This window comes from Rhinolophus sinicus, chromosome 3 (genome assembly GCF_057876585.1).
Source record: "Rhinolophus sinicus isolate RSI-liver-muscle chromosome 3, RSI-T2T, whole genome shotgun sequence".
NCBI lineage: Eukaryota > Metazoa > Chordata > Mammalia > Chiroptera > Rhinolophidae > Rhinolophus > Rhinolophus sinicus.
Genome location: NC_142503.1, coordinates 199,164,766 through 199,178,995, shown reverse-complemented (window position 1 = coordinate 199,178,995; position 14,230 = coordinate 199,164,766). Strand labels below are relative to the sequence as shown.

Below are 14,230 nucleotides of genomic sequence, written 5' to 3'. Positions count from 1 at the left end.
TGGCTTCTTTCACTTAGTAATATGCATTTAAGGCTCCTTCATGTCTTTTCATGGTTTGATAGCTCATTCCTTCTTAATAATAATATTCCACTGTCTGGAGGGACCACAGGTTGTCCGCTTACTGAAGGACACCTTGACTGCTTCCAAGTTTTGGCAATTATGAAAAAAGTGTGGCATAGTTTTTTCATCTCTCCAAATTCTTGCATAACATCATAGAGCAGCTAAGATGTCAAAACCCAAAGCCTATGGCCAACATCTACAACAAGGTCAGGAGAAAATGTCCCTATAGACAGAGAGCACATGGGGATAGGCCGCCAGCAGCCACAGACCTGTGTGCTATAAGTGCTGTGAGCCCACCTGAGATTAGCAGCTGAAAATGGATGGGGTCTGTGCTCCAGAGGGTGAAAGCAAGGAGTCCACAGCTAAGTCTGCCAGGCGTGGAACCCATCTGGGCCCGTGAACCCTCAAAACTCAGCAGCCGAAGCTCCCTTCCAGAACTAGGCCACACTGGGGAGAAACTGCTGGGAAGAGAACCCCAAGTGAACTGCAGAGAGGAAACGACAGGAAAAACAGGCCCAGATAGAAGTGGGGGAAGAGACTGAATCACGGAGCTAAGACGGTGCGTAAGCCGTCATATTTTTGAAAATTTCACAAAAATAACCAAAGCTAGAACTCTAGAGCTCAAACCCCTCCTCTCTAATTCCTCTCTCTCTCTCTCTCTCTCTCTCTCTCTCTCTCTCTCTCTCTCTCTCTCTCTCTCTCTTCTCCCTTCCTTCCCACACCTCTCTTTCTCTCTCTGTCTCTGTCACATATACACACCAGGAAGGATCAAAGTCAAGTCCCACACAGAGTTATAACGTAAAAGAGAACAAGGAACAGAATGACACCTCTGCAGACAGTAAAAGCATGTCAGAAAGACATCCCACAAAAGACATTAATAACTACAACCTAATATTTCAAGATGAGGCAAAAGACACTAAAGGATAATATAATGTGTGAAAGGACTACATGAATCTTAAACAGACAAACTCAGAAATAGGTAATATAATTCTGTAGGTAAAAAAAATTTCAGAAATGAAGATTAACTGGAAGGAATACAAGAGCAAATAAATACAACGTAAAATGGCTTACAAGGAACTGTATAAAAAAGAGAAAAAAAATTTAAATTAAAAACAAATGAAAGCACAAAGGAGAAACAGTGAATATGAAAACAGGCAAAGAAGATTCAATATTTATACATCAGGAGTCTCCAAAGGAGAAAACTAAAGCAAGCAAACAGAACAAATCCTCTAGATAATAATCCTAAGAAAGAGACTTGCTACTACATATCGAAAGAACATCACATGTATATGCGAAGACCAACCCAGAATAATTCATTCTGAAATTACAGGACTTTAAAGAAAACAACTATTTAGGCATCAAAGCAAACAGACCAAGAAACTTGTAAGGGGGAGAAGATTAAACTGACGTCAGTCTCTGACAGCAATACTTTATTACAGAAGAAAATTGAGTAACTAGATGATGTATTACAGAATTGTACACTTGAAACTTACGTAATTTTACTAACCATTGTCATCCCAATAAATTTTAATTAAAAAAAAAAAAAAGAAAAAGAAAATGGAGTAACAATCCTTAAGATACTGAAGAAAATAGGAGCCCAGCATTTTTATCCAGGCATTCTTTAAAGTTTGAAGTTGAAATCTACTACAGAGCAACCTTCAGAAGACCAAAATAACAGGCGGAATGTCAGCACAACAACCGGAGCCGAGGATTAACTATATACTGTATTTCCCCGAAAATAAGACCAGGTCACATATTAATTTTTGCTCCAAAAGACACATTAGGGCGTATTTTCAAGGGATGTCTTATTTTTTCATGTACAACAATCTACATTTATTCAAATACAGTCATGTCATCTTCTTCTGGAACATCGTCATAACGTACTAAATGCGTCCTGTCTGGCTGACGATCTTAACTGGGGTTTATTTCCGGGGTAGGTCTTACTTTTGGGTAAACACGATATTCACACGAATGAAGTATAAATAGGGCTAAGAGGGAGAGAATAGTTTTCTTTTTGCTTCTTTTTCTAAATTAAAGTTTATTGGGGTGACAGTTATTAGTAAAGTTATATAGATTTCAAGTGTACAATTCTGTAGTACATCATCTATAAATCCCATTGTGTGTTCACCACCCAGAGTCAGTTCTCCTTCCATCACCATATATTTGATCCCCCTTTACCCTCATCTACCACCCCCCACCCCCCACCCCCCTTACCATCTGGTAACCACTAAACTATTGTCTGTGTCTATGAATCTTTGTTTCTTCATTTGTTTGTCTTGTTCTTTTGTTGTTTTCGGTTTATATACCACATATCAGTGAAATCATATGGTTCTCTGCTTTTTCTGTCTGACTTATTTTGCTTAGCATTATACTCTCAAGATCCATCCATGTTGTCTCAAATGGTCCTATTTCATCTTTTCTTACTGCTGAATAGTATTCCATTGTGTATATATACCACAACTTCTTTATCCAATCATCTTATCCAAGTATCCAAAGGACAATTTAGTTTTTTCCATGTCTTAGCCACCGTAAATAAAGCTGCAATGAACACTGGAGCACATATATCTTTACGGATAAATGTTTTCAGATTTTTTGGGTAGATACCCAGAAGAGGGATTGCTGGGTCATATGGTAATTCTACTCTTAATTTTTTGAGGAGCCTCCACACTGCCTTCCATAGCGGCTGCACCAATCTGCATTCCCACCAACAGTGAATGAGGGTTCCTTTTTCTCCACAGCAGGAGAGAATAGTTCTAATGGCTATGTGCTCTGACGATGAAGAGAGTAAACCTATGAAAAAGGAGCCGGGACAGAAAATGAAAAAGTGCAAAAAATTGTAACCTTTCAATCATCACATTGGTCATAATGTTTACACTGTTTTTCTGAGAATATATTGTGTGTAATGTGGGATAAAGTAAATGAATAATTATCTGACATTTAAATGCTATTCTCTCTGATGTCCTTGAGAACCGAAATCTTGGGGTGACAAAAGGAGATATAAAATAGAAGTTACATAAATGCCTATCAACCCGAATTTGAATTGAAAACAACATATAAACTCCTGCTGTGCTATATCCTGAAGAAACATATTTTCTAGTTTGGTCCACGAAAAAGACCTGAAAACAATAACCATTTGGCAGCAGTACATGAATCCTAGCACCCAGACAGTGGTCTTGGAATACTATTCCCCACCAGAAGAACTTTCTAGAGAAATGGCAGATTCTAAAATTTACATGGACATGAAGAGAGCCAAGGCAATTATGAAGAAAAAGCTGAAGGGCTTACACAAGCAGATATCAAGAGCCAGTAGGATTAGGATGTGTTAGTGTTGTACTGACACAAACAAGGGAAGACAAACCAGTGGAACAAAACAGAGCCCAGAAACGAATCCACACATCAATGGTACTTTGTTATGACAAAGATAACACCATAATGAGTGAAGGGTGATCTTTTCAACAAAGGGTTCTGTGCCAAATGGAAAGCTGCCTGGAAAAAACGGAATCTTGACCTCTGGCACCACAGCAGACACAAACATTAATTCTACAGGGATTGTACAGCTAAATGAGAAAGGTAAAATAAAGTTTTAGGGAAAAAAGGCATAGGCTGACATCTATTACTTTGTGGCAAGCAAAGACTTGTTCAACAGGACATACAAAGTACTCTCAAAGTGCCAATGTCTTTGACAGTGAAAATTCAAGACACAGAGTAGAAGAAAACCTGCAATGCCTGTATCTACAAAGGACCTATTATCTGAATTCCTACAAATCTGTTTTTTAAAACTGCTACAACCCATTCGAAAGATGGGCACAAAGACTTAAACAGGCCCTTCAGAAAATAATTTACCTGAACAGGCAATAAATTTATGAAGAGATGCTTCATTCATCAATTAACTAGACATTGAAACCAGCTCAGCAGAATGGCTAAAATGAAAAAGACAAGCTATAGTGGCAAAAAGTATCTGCAACACACATGTAACCAACAAAGAGTTCATATCCAGAATAAACAAGGAACTCTTTTAAAAATATGAAAATGTCAGGCAACCCAATGGAAAATGACCAATAAACGTTTGAAAAGACCTTACATCATAGAAATGTAGATGAAAACAACAAGATACCACAATGAGATAGTGTGATACCGGCATAAAGCAGGCACATATACCCATGGAACAAAACTGAGAGTCCAGAAATTAATCTTGACATTTATGGACAATGGTTTCTGACAAGGGTGCCAAGGCAATTCCATGGGGAAAGAATCGTGGTTGTGACAACTTGTGCTATGACAACTGGGTTATCCACAAGCAGAAAGATGAATTTAAACTTCTACCTCACATTATAAAAAAAAAATGAACTTGAGACAGATCATAGACCTAAATATAAGAATTAAAACTATAAACTCCTAGAAGAAAACACAGGGAAAAAATCTTTGTGACCTTGGGTAAGGCTAAGAGTTCTCAGATACACTACCAAAAGCAAGATCTATAAGAGAATAACGGGATAAATTGGACTTCATCAAAATTCCAAACTTTTATGCTTCAAAGAGTAGAAAAAGAGAAGACATAAATTGGGAGAATATATTTGCAAATCATATATATATCTGATAAAAGACTCATATCCAGTTTATACACAGAATTGTTATCTAGTTGACCCTGAACAACACAGGTTTGAACTGTGCAAGTCCACTTACACAGATTTTTTTCAATCAATACTGTAAATGCATTTTCTCTTCCTTGTGATTTCCCTAATAAAATTTTCTTTTTCTAGCTTATTTTATTGTGAGAATATAGTATATAATAGGATTTTTGACTGCACAGGGGGTCAGTGCCCCTAACCCACACACTGTTCAAGGGTCAACTGTACTTCCACAATAAGACAGCCAATTTAAAAACAGGCAAAGCTTTGACAGACATTTCATCAAAGAAGATATACAAATAGCTAATAGGTATGAAGAGACACGAAACATCTGCAGCCATTAGGGAAATGCACATTAAGCCATAACGAGACACCCATGAGAAAGGCTGTCACAGAGACAGACAATAACAAGTACTGGCAAAAGTGTGGACACACTGGAAGCCTCGTGTGTTGCTGGTGGGAATGTAAAATGGTATAACTACCTTGGAAAATGGTTTGGCAAGTTTCTTAAGAAACTGAACATAAACTTAATCACACAAGCCAGCAATTCCACTCCTAGGTATCTACCCAAGACAGAGGAAAATACGTATATTCAAACAAAGACTTTTATGTGAATTCTCACAGCAGCATCATTCTAGCCAAAAACCCTACTCAAATGTCTATTAATTTGTGAGTGGATAAACAAAAGTGGGACGTTCATATAACAGGTTATTCAGCATTAAAAAGAAACAAACTACTCAATATGGATGAAATTCAAAAACATTATGTTAAGTGTTTACAATGAGTTTATTTTGTACTATGTAAATTATGCCTCAATAAAACTAAAAAAAAGTCTATGATCTGAAAGAAAAAAGAAAAGAAAATCTATGGAGAGAGCTGAAGTTATCCCCAGAGGAATACATACTTTGAATTCTTTTATTATTAAAGACAAACTGAAAATAAGTGACCTCTGTGTTCAACTTAATAAGTTGGGAAATAATAAAATAAGATAGACTGAGTAATTAAAGATAAAAGTGAAAATGAATGATACTGAGAACAAACAAAAGAATAAATGAACTCCCAAGCAGACATCACCACCACAGATGTGGAAGAAATTAAGACTCGTTAGAGAATATAATGTACGACTTAATACACCATCTACTCTAAACTGACCCCACCTGAAGAAACCTACAGATTCTCATTGAGAAAAGCACGAGGGTGAGCGGAGTTCCAAGTCGACCTCTAATCTTGTGTCATGGACTTCAAGACCCCCTGTTATTCCACGCCTGGTCACTGCCGAGAGGCAGGTGCATGTCACAGTCCCTGCCACCGCATGGCAGCGTGACAGAGCTGCGTAAAAACCTGCCGGCCAGCGCCAGGAAAGATCACAACATGCCAGTATCAAGGCATCTTAGGTTTGATAAAATACAGGAGAGTGAAAAGAGAAGAAAACTACAGACCAGCTCCATGTAGTAAATACAGAGGCAGAGAATGAGGAAAGTTAGTCGACAAAACCAGAGAAAGGAATCGTGTGTGGCCACAATGCTGACGTTTAGGCCTGTCATGCAAGGATAGTTCAAAACCAGAGAAACCTATCAACACACAGTGACTGTGCTACCCTCTCGAGGAGTACAGCCTGCGGCATCTGATAAAACTCAGCAGTAGCGCACTAGCACGCGCTAGCCAGCTAGAACGGGGCGGGGAAGAGCCGTGCGAAGGTGGCCCTCATACACCAGCACCCTGGGGAAAGGCGACGATGCACCAGAAACTGAGCCATTTCACGTGAAACAAGGAAATGCTAAAGCCTTTTACCAAAATGGGAGAAAACAGGGAAGCCTGCTCTGATCTCTGTTATCTATATTTTACTAGTCCTAGTTAACGGTATAATAAAATGAAAATAACTAGTATGTGTTGGTATAAATATTGGAAGAGATATAAGTATCAAATTACAAATGACAGGATGATATATGCAGACTCTAGTTTAAAAATTACCAAGATAAATAAGAAAATTTGGTAAAGTGACAGAATAAGAAAACATTAAAAAATGAACAACTTTTAATTAGATTAGCAAGGACCAATTAGAAGCAGAAACAGAAAAAATATAACCCAATTGTAAGAGTAACAAAAACTATGAAGTACTTAGGAATAAATTTAATGAAAAGGTAGAGACGTAAAAGAAAATCATAAAATCTTATAAAAAGTTGGAAAACAAGACCCAGAAAACTGGAGGGGATATACCATCTTCCTAGATGGGAGAAAAGTATCATAAAAGTGTCAATATTCCCAAAATTTATATATAACTTCAACATCATTCCAATCAATTCCTACTTTTTCTGAATTAGACAAAATTATTTTAACGTATCTACAGAACTACTGATAATTTAGAATAACCAAGACAGATCAAACAAGACCAGTGAGGGGCCCTGGCTTCTCTTTGACCATGTGAAATGCTCCTGGATGTGTGGCTGTACAACGGAAAATTTCTCCCTCTGGGAACAGAGAAAACTGGTGTCAGCGTGAGCAACTACATGCCACTCTTACTTGGTATAAAGACAAAGAGAGAAAATAGAGGTTCAGACAGCAAAGCAGAGGCCTGGAGAAAGAGGATTGAGCAGGGAATTCTGGGAGACAGAGGCAAAGGAAGCGGGCAGGAGACACGTGGACCAGGGCGGGGCACTGGGCCCCCACGGCAGGAGCCAAGCTCCCGCCAAGGTCGGTGATGGTTCTGGGAAGCCTTCTCCACTGCACATCCCAGGTCCGCCCAGCCCTGGACGGAGGCATGAACACACATTCCTTACCCACTCACTGGCAGTGTCCCACCCACTGGAACAGGAGCCTGGTCTCGGCACTGTGTGCCCTTGTTTTTGTTTAATGCTGTACTCCCAATCCTAGAACAGGGCCTGTTTATGTAGGTGTTCAATACAGTATTTGCTGAATGAATGAATGGCATGAGAAAGGCATGGACTATTTGGGAGGGGGGGACCCCTCAAAAACAACTTAGCATGTAAATTATCCACCACAAAGCTAAGCCAAATATAAGCCACATACAAACTCTTGAAATTGCATGAGTGGATTCCCAGCAAACAGGAGTAGGAAGTATGCCCTGAACCCACAAACCCCTCCCTCCATCCAAACAGCCCTGTCCTTCCATCTCTCCCTCCCATGCACCCCTTCCCACACCCCCTTCCTCCTTGCACCCTCTCCCTCCCTTCACCCCTCCCTCCCTGCACTCTCCTCCCCGCACCCCACTATGTCCCTGCACACCCCCCACACACATCTGCACTGAGCTCCTGCTCACTGCCCTGCGGTACGGAAGGCACTGGGATACACATTTAGAGAGGACAAACTCCCCACACTCACTGAGTTTATTAATTGTAAAAGACCTATTATTATGTCTTCTAGGTAGGAAAAATATCTGACGTTTCCTTTATTGCACTACTCTTAGAGTTTGGGAAATAGAAAGGTTTTCAGAGGTTAGCATTTGACTTTGGGGTCCTTACCCTGTTTCCTTTCATAGGGTGTCTTGTGCGTCAATACCAAAATCTCCTACAGGAACACTCTTAGGGATGGGAGACCCTCAGCTGGAAAGGGGCAACTGTGCCACTTGGGGGGGATTCGAAGCAAAGAGCACTGTTCCCTGAATCATCTCACATGGAAAACCCCTGGGTCGAGGTAATTCCCAGTGACTCTTAGGACAAAGTCCAGGAAGGACTGTGGTTCTCATCGGCACGCCTCCAACACCAGAAAAAACAGAGATTCTACCACCGTTCTCTCAATTACTCCTTTCTGAGTTGCCAGAGTTGTAACACAAATGAGAAGAAAAACTGGCTAGCTTAATTATGATTCGTAAGAAAAGATTTTAAGTCTTTCGTTTTAGTTTTTTAGTGTATTATACCAGTAATACATTTATGATTAGATTTTTTATCTTAAAGAGCTCTGGAGTTTGAAATATTAGTTGAGTAAATAAGTTAATGGCATTCAATCTAAACAAAATCAAAAGAAGGAAAGGCGATCCTGTAGAATATAAACACAGCAAAGGTATAAGAAGCTAGCCAACTATGAAAACATTCCTCCTTCTCCCTAAGTAGGCAAAGTTTAACTTTAAAAGACAAATAATAAATATTACCTTTTAAAGATGGTAGTTTTTGAAGTTCTCTATTATTGCTGGCGCTAAACCTGGAGGAATTCTGCCGTTTGTCTCTCTTCACCGCGGACGGAGGGATCTGCACTTTCACTTTACTAGATGCTGAAGCTGGGGCAGCAATGAGGCTGTTTTTCCTGCTGGGAATCTGTTTCCAAAATAGAAACAAAACCAAAGGAAAATGTTAAATGATTTGATTTTATAGCGCCATTAGAATACAGAAAAACACATAAAACTTTTACTCTGGGACTGTCTCCTCCATGCTACTGTAAACAACATGATTCCTTATACCGTGCTTCCCCGAAAATAAAACCGGGTCTTATAATTAAGTTTTGCTCCAAAAGACGCGTTAGGGCTTATGTTCAGGGGATGTCCTCCTGAAAAATCATGCTACGGCTTATTTTCTGGTTAGGTCTTATTTTCGGGGAAACATGGTAGTTGCTGGAGTCTGAGGTTCTACCCCGCCTCTACTTACACTAGATTTTGAGAGATTCGCAGACCTACCCAATTTTTTATCCTCCTTCAAACTTTTGGCTCCTATCGTATATTTATCATTTAGGCTGATATATATGTAGGCTGATGACAACGACCCTTCAAAGACGTTCACATCCTAACTCCTGGCACGGTGATTCCTGGGCCAATGGGACTTTGCAGGTGTGATAGTGTGAAGGCTCCTGCGATGGCAGGTGACCCTGGGTTACCAGGGGTAGCCTCATGCCGCCACACAGGTCTTTACAAGAGAAGGCAATGGGATGACAAGCAGAGGTCAGAGAGAGACTGGAAGATGCTACACTTCTGGCTTTGAAGCCGGAGGAGGGGCTGCGCGCCAAGGAGTGCAGGGGCCTCTAGGTGGGAAACAGATTCTCTCTGGAGCGTCCAAAAGGAACTAGCTGTGCCAACACCTTAATCTCAGCCTCATGTTGGGCTTCTGACCTCTAGAACTGTAAGATAATAAGTTTATGTTCTTTTAGCCACTAAGTTTGTGGTCATTTGTGCAGCAGCAGCAATAGGAAACTAGTATCTCTGACCACCTCACAAGTGACAGGTTTTCCCTGCTAGCTCCCTACTCAGCCTCCGAAGTCAGCAAAGGCTCCAGAAAAGCGTCTTTCCCTGGAGCCTCAGGAAGCACCCTTCTTCTAGCTCTCCTCTCCAGACCGCATCGCCACAACTGTGCAGCCAGCATGCAAGCTGAGGGGCAGTGCAAAGACTCAAGTAGAGGTGGGTGGGTGGTTGAGAGCGCACGCAGCAGAGCGGGGCTCCCCCGTCATCTGTTTAGGCCTAAGGGGCCAGCTCGCCCAGGGAGCCCTGTGGATCAGCTGTGCTCGGAGCCCCCAGCAGTGACAGCTGACAGGTGCAACAATGAGTGTGGACCATCAAGATTTTTTGTGCAACGTCAAATATATGGTGATGGAAGGAGAACTGAGTCTGGGTGGTGAACTTCAATGTGATATATATATATATGATGTATTACAGAATTGTACACTTCAAACCTATGTAATGTTACTAACCATTGTCACCCCAGATAAATTTTAATATAAAAAAGATTCTTTGTGCAACGAAGGTGCTCACTCCTCCCCCCGTCCTGTCTGCCCAAAGAAATGGAGTTTGTGTCTGCACATCTGCTCTCTTAAAAAGCCTACCCAACGTGTCCTAGGAAACACTAACCCACCAAGTCCCCACTCATGCAGGGCCAAGGACAGCAGACCCACCAGCCCGCGCCCGGCTCTCTGCTCTCATCTTTGCCTGGAATTCTTACCCAGAAGTAAGTGCTGCTTTAGTTTTTAAGGAAGTGCTGAGGAATACCGAGCTCAGGAAGAGTTTTCCAAGATGTCAGACTGCCGCACACAGACAGACAGGCTCCTCGCCACAGTCTGCAGCCTTTTCCTCAAAACGGGCTTTCTTGGGCTCTGTGCCTGGCACCTGTCACCCTTTCTACCTGATTGGAAAAGGCTGGGTCTTTCTTCCTTAAAAACCCCGTCCATAACTCTCCTCCTCCACTGAACTCCCCCAGTGGAAACTCTTCTGCTCAGCTTCCTCTAGGTGACCCCAGCAAACCTAGTATTTCCTCACAGCCACGAATAGCTCCTCACATGCACTTGTTTTAAGTGTCCGCCATGTTGCAGTTTACACAGCCTTGTATTTGTCAGTAATGCTGCATCCAGTGGTGCTCATATGACTGTGGGGGACACCTGCGTGCACAGGTGAAGGAGAGCCCACTGATGCTCTGACACCAACAGAACAGCCCGGCCCACGCGTCTCACGCAACAACACACCGAACACCAGGATTGGGTGACATGATGAAGCCACCCAACAATTACAGCTGTGGGACTGACAACCCCCAGGAGGGACACACTGAGATAAGGCTGGAAAAACCAAGTTACCCTGAGACCTGCTGACTCCATGCCTCACCTCCTGTCCCCTGGGCCTCCCTCCTGAGCCCTCCTTGGCGCAGGCAGTTAGCTTCTAGAAAAGATGACCCACCGCAGTGTCCTTCCAGGGCTCACAGCCCTCTACCTTAATGGTGTCTGCAGAGCCCCCAGGCGCTGGCCCAGCCTCTGCTGGCTCCGACCCCACTCCCTGTTAGCTGTGTCCTGCCACGTGCTCTCAGCCCATGCTTGTCTCCTGTGACTGGCATGGCTGTAACTTTACATTCACTTGTTAGGAGGTAGACATCTCTACCTAATAGAACTGTCAGCAGCGGGGGGCAGGCCCGTCTGCTTGGACACCACACTGTCCAGTTCTGAGAAAAACACAGGGCTGCCTACTACCTGACAGGAGACCGAGGAACCTGAAAGGTCAGAAGACTTCTCTGAGAGTGTGTGAAGGGGGCTGGGGTGTGGGGTGTGTGTGTGCATTGTGTGTGTGAGAGAGAGGAGCAGAGTATGCGTGTGTGTGTCTGAGAGAGGAGCAGGGTATGTGCGTGCGTGCATGTGAGAGAGAGAGAAAGCAGAGTATGTGTGTGTGTCTGAGAGAGGAGCAGTGTGTGTGTGGAGAAGCATCTGGAAGCGTCACTGACAGCCCGAGGGGCTCAGCATGACCGCAGGCCACAGCAGAGACCATCCAGCCGGCAAAGGGTGAGGCTGGAGTGGCCGCAGGCGCCCTCAGAGCCAACTAGCCCAGGTTAGAGTCTGACCTTTATCTGAAGGGCAACCTGAAGCCAAGTGAAAGGGTTTAAGTGGGGCAATGACGCGAAATTTTCCCTCTTAAGGTCCCCTCAGGCTTCGGTGTGGACTACACCTGAGAAGGGGGAATGGAAGCACAGGACCCACAGAAGGCTTTTCTAGTCGTCTAGACGAGAGAGAAGGACATTGGCTGGGACCAGGGCAGTGGCAGATAAATAATTGGGAAAACCAAGGGTGCTGGCTGACAGTGGGAATGTGGGGTGAGGAAGACGAGGGGACCAGTGAGACCTCCCGGACCGCTGGCTCACACAGGTAGGTGGGTGGCGGGACAAGTCATTGACAGGAAAGAAACATGGGTAGAAATAAGCTCAACTGCAAATCTGCTGAGTCTGAGGTACCTATACGGCAATTCCAATACGTCCAAGTTCAAATGACCTCCTCTCCCCACTCCCTCCACAACAATTTTATTTGATTTGATTACATTAACCAACAGCTGAAATTCTTTCTTCTTGGTTTTCTTGCTTACTGTCTATCCCACTGGACTCTGGAGACTGCAAGACTGGCGAGTGGCCTATCGTCTGCCGTCTTCACCTTGGGTCCCAGAGCCTGGAGTAAGCAGTCTGGCTGCCACACAGCTGGTGCTCAGGACACCGTCCTCTGAGACCAGCCGTAAATTTGGAGTCATGCACCTAACTGGTCACTGAAGCCAGGGAATGAATGAGACCGTCTAGCAGAGGAGCATACTGAGAGCAGGGAAAGTGAGGGGTAACAAAGGAGGCTGAGGAGACATAGCCAGCGAAGCAGGATGAGGATGGGGCATCACTGAGGTTAAGGGAAGAAAGCCATTCAGGACGAAGGAGCGTCAACCTTGTCAAAAGCCACCAAAGCCACAGAGGTCATGGGGGCTGGTGAGGGGGTGGAGGATGAAGCAGGACGACCTGGAGTATCCATAGCACCTTCCAAAAATGTGGTTGGGGAGCAAAGCAGCACGCAGCACACCGGGGGAGGGGGCAGGGTCAGAGGAGGGTCTCTGACTGTTTGCAGGAGGGGTAGTGGTGGTGGTGAAGGTGCGGAGTGCTGCCTCAGGAGTTACAGAATGGCCAGCAAGCACGGGGAGAGAGGCTCATCACTGGCCACTAGGGAAATCAAATCGAAACACAATGACGTACCATCTCACACGGACTAGTGTGGTGATAATTTAAAAAAATGGACAAGTTACAGGGGTGATGTGGAGAAACCAGAACCTTCTACATTACTGGTGGAACGTAGAACAGCGAAGCTACTATGGAAAGCAGTCTGGCGGTTCCTCAGTAAGTTTAACCTAAAATCACTACGTGACCCAACAACCCAGCTCCTAAGTGTATAGCCCAAAGAACTGAAAGCAGGTGTCCAAACAAAAGCGTGTACACTAACAATCATAGCAGCACTGTTCACAATAACCGAAAGATGGAAAAGACTCAACTGTCCATCAACCGATGAAACTAAATGCATCATACCCAAACAATGGAGTAGCATTTAGCCATAAGGAGGAGTGGCGTACTGACACGCTACAACACGAGCGGACCCTGAAGACATGCTGAGTGAAAGGAGCTGTCCCAACAGGCTCCACTTACAGGAAACGTCCAGAGCAGGCAAATCCACAGGGAGAAGCAGGACAGTGGTGGCCAGGGGCTGGGCGTGGTAGGAAATGAAGAGTGATGCTTAACGGGGAGGGGTCTTCTTTTTGGGGTGAGGACCATGTTCTGGAACTAGACAGTGATGATGGTTACACAACATTGTGAATGTACTAAATGTCACTAATGGTAAATTTTGTGTTGTGTGTATTTTACTGCATTTAAAGAAAAGTGTTTTATCTGTTCCTTTTCACGTTCAGGGCACCCCCCCCCCCCCCGCCCTCCCAACACACTGTACCAGGCAGAACCAGGAGCTTCATTGTCCTGTGACCCGCCCTGACCTCTAAATACAGCCTGTAGCTCGTCCTCTCACACTGCGATGGTGGGTTTCTCCCCAACAGACTGGAAGCTTTTTGAAAGAGCCTGTCTTCCCAACTCTGAACAGTCAAGGTTCAGTGACAAGGACAGTGCCGGGCACAAGCAAGGGAGGACCAGGGCAGGACGGAGGAATCAATGCCACGTGTGCCCAGCCTGCCATTCCTGGCCGTTTCTCTAGGTCGCCTGCAGCAAACGGCAGGTGCCAAGTGCCAGCGGGCACGCCTGCTCACGAGGCCCAGCCGCACACAGGAGGCACGCGTGTCGGCGGGACACTGAGCCATAAACACCGCTGTGCAGCTTTGACTTGGG

General features: G+C 43.9%; 1 protein-coding gene across 7 annotated transcripts in view; it reads right to left on the bottom strand.

Annotated features, from left to right (window-relative positions):
- Nucleotides 1-14,230, bottom strand: part of PPP2R5C (protein phosphatase 2 regulatory subunit B'gamma) — a 137,753-nt gene that overhangs the window by 111,509 nt on the left and 12,014 nt on the right. For all 7 annotated transcript variants that reach the window (XM_019747154.3, XM_019747155.3, XM_074326915.2 and 4 more), the window contains one exon: nt 8,794-8,956. In XM_019747154.3, the coding sequence (XP_019602713.1) occupies nt 8,794-8,956 (163 nt within the window). The remainder of the gene's footprint in view (nt 1-8,793; nt 8,957-14,230) is intronic.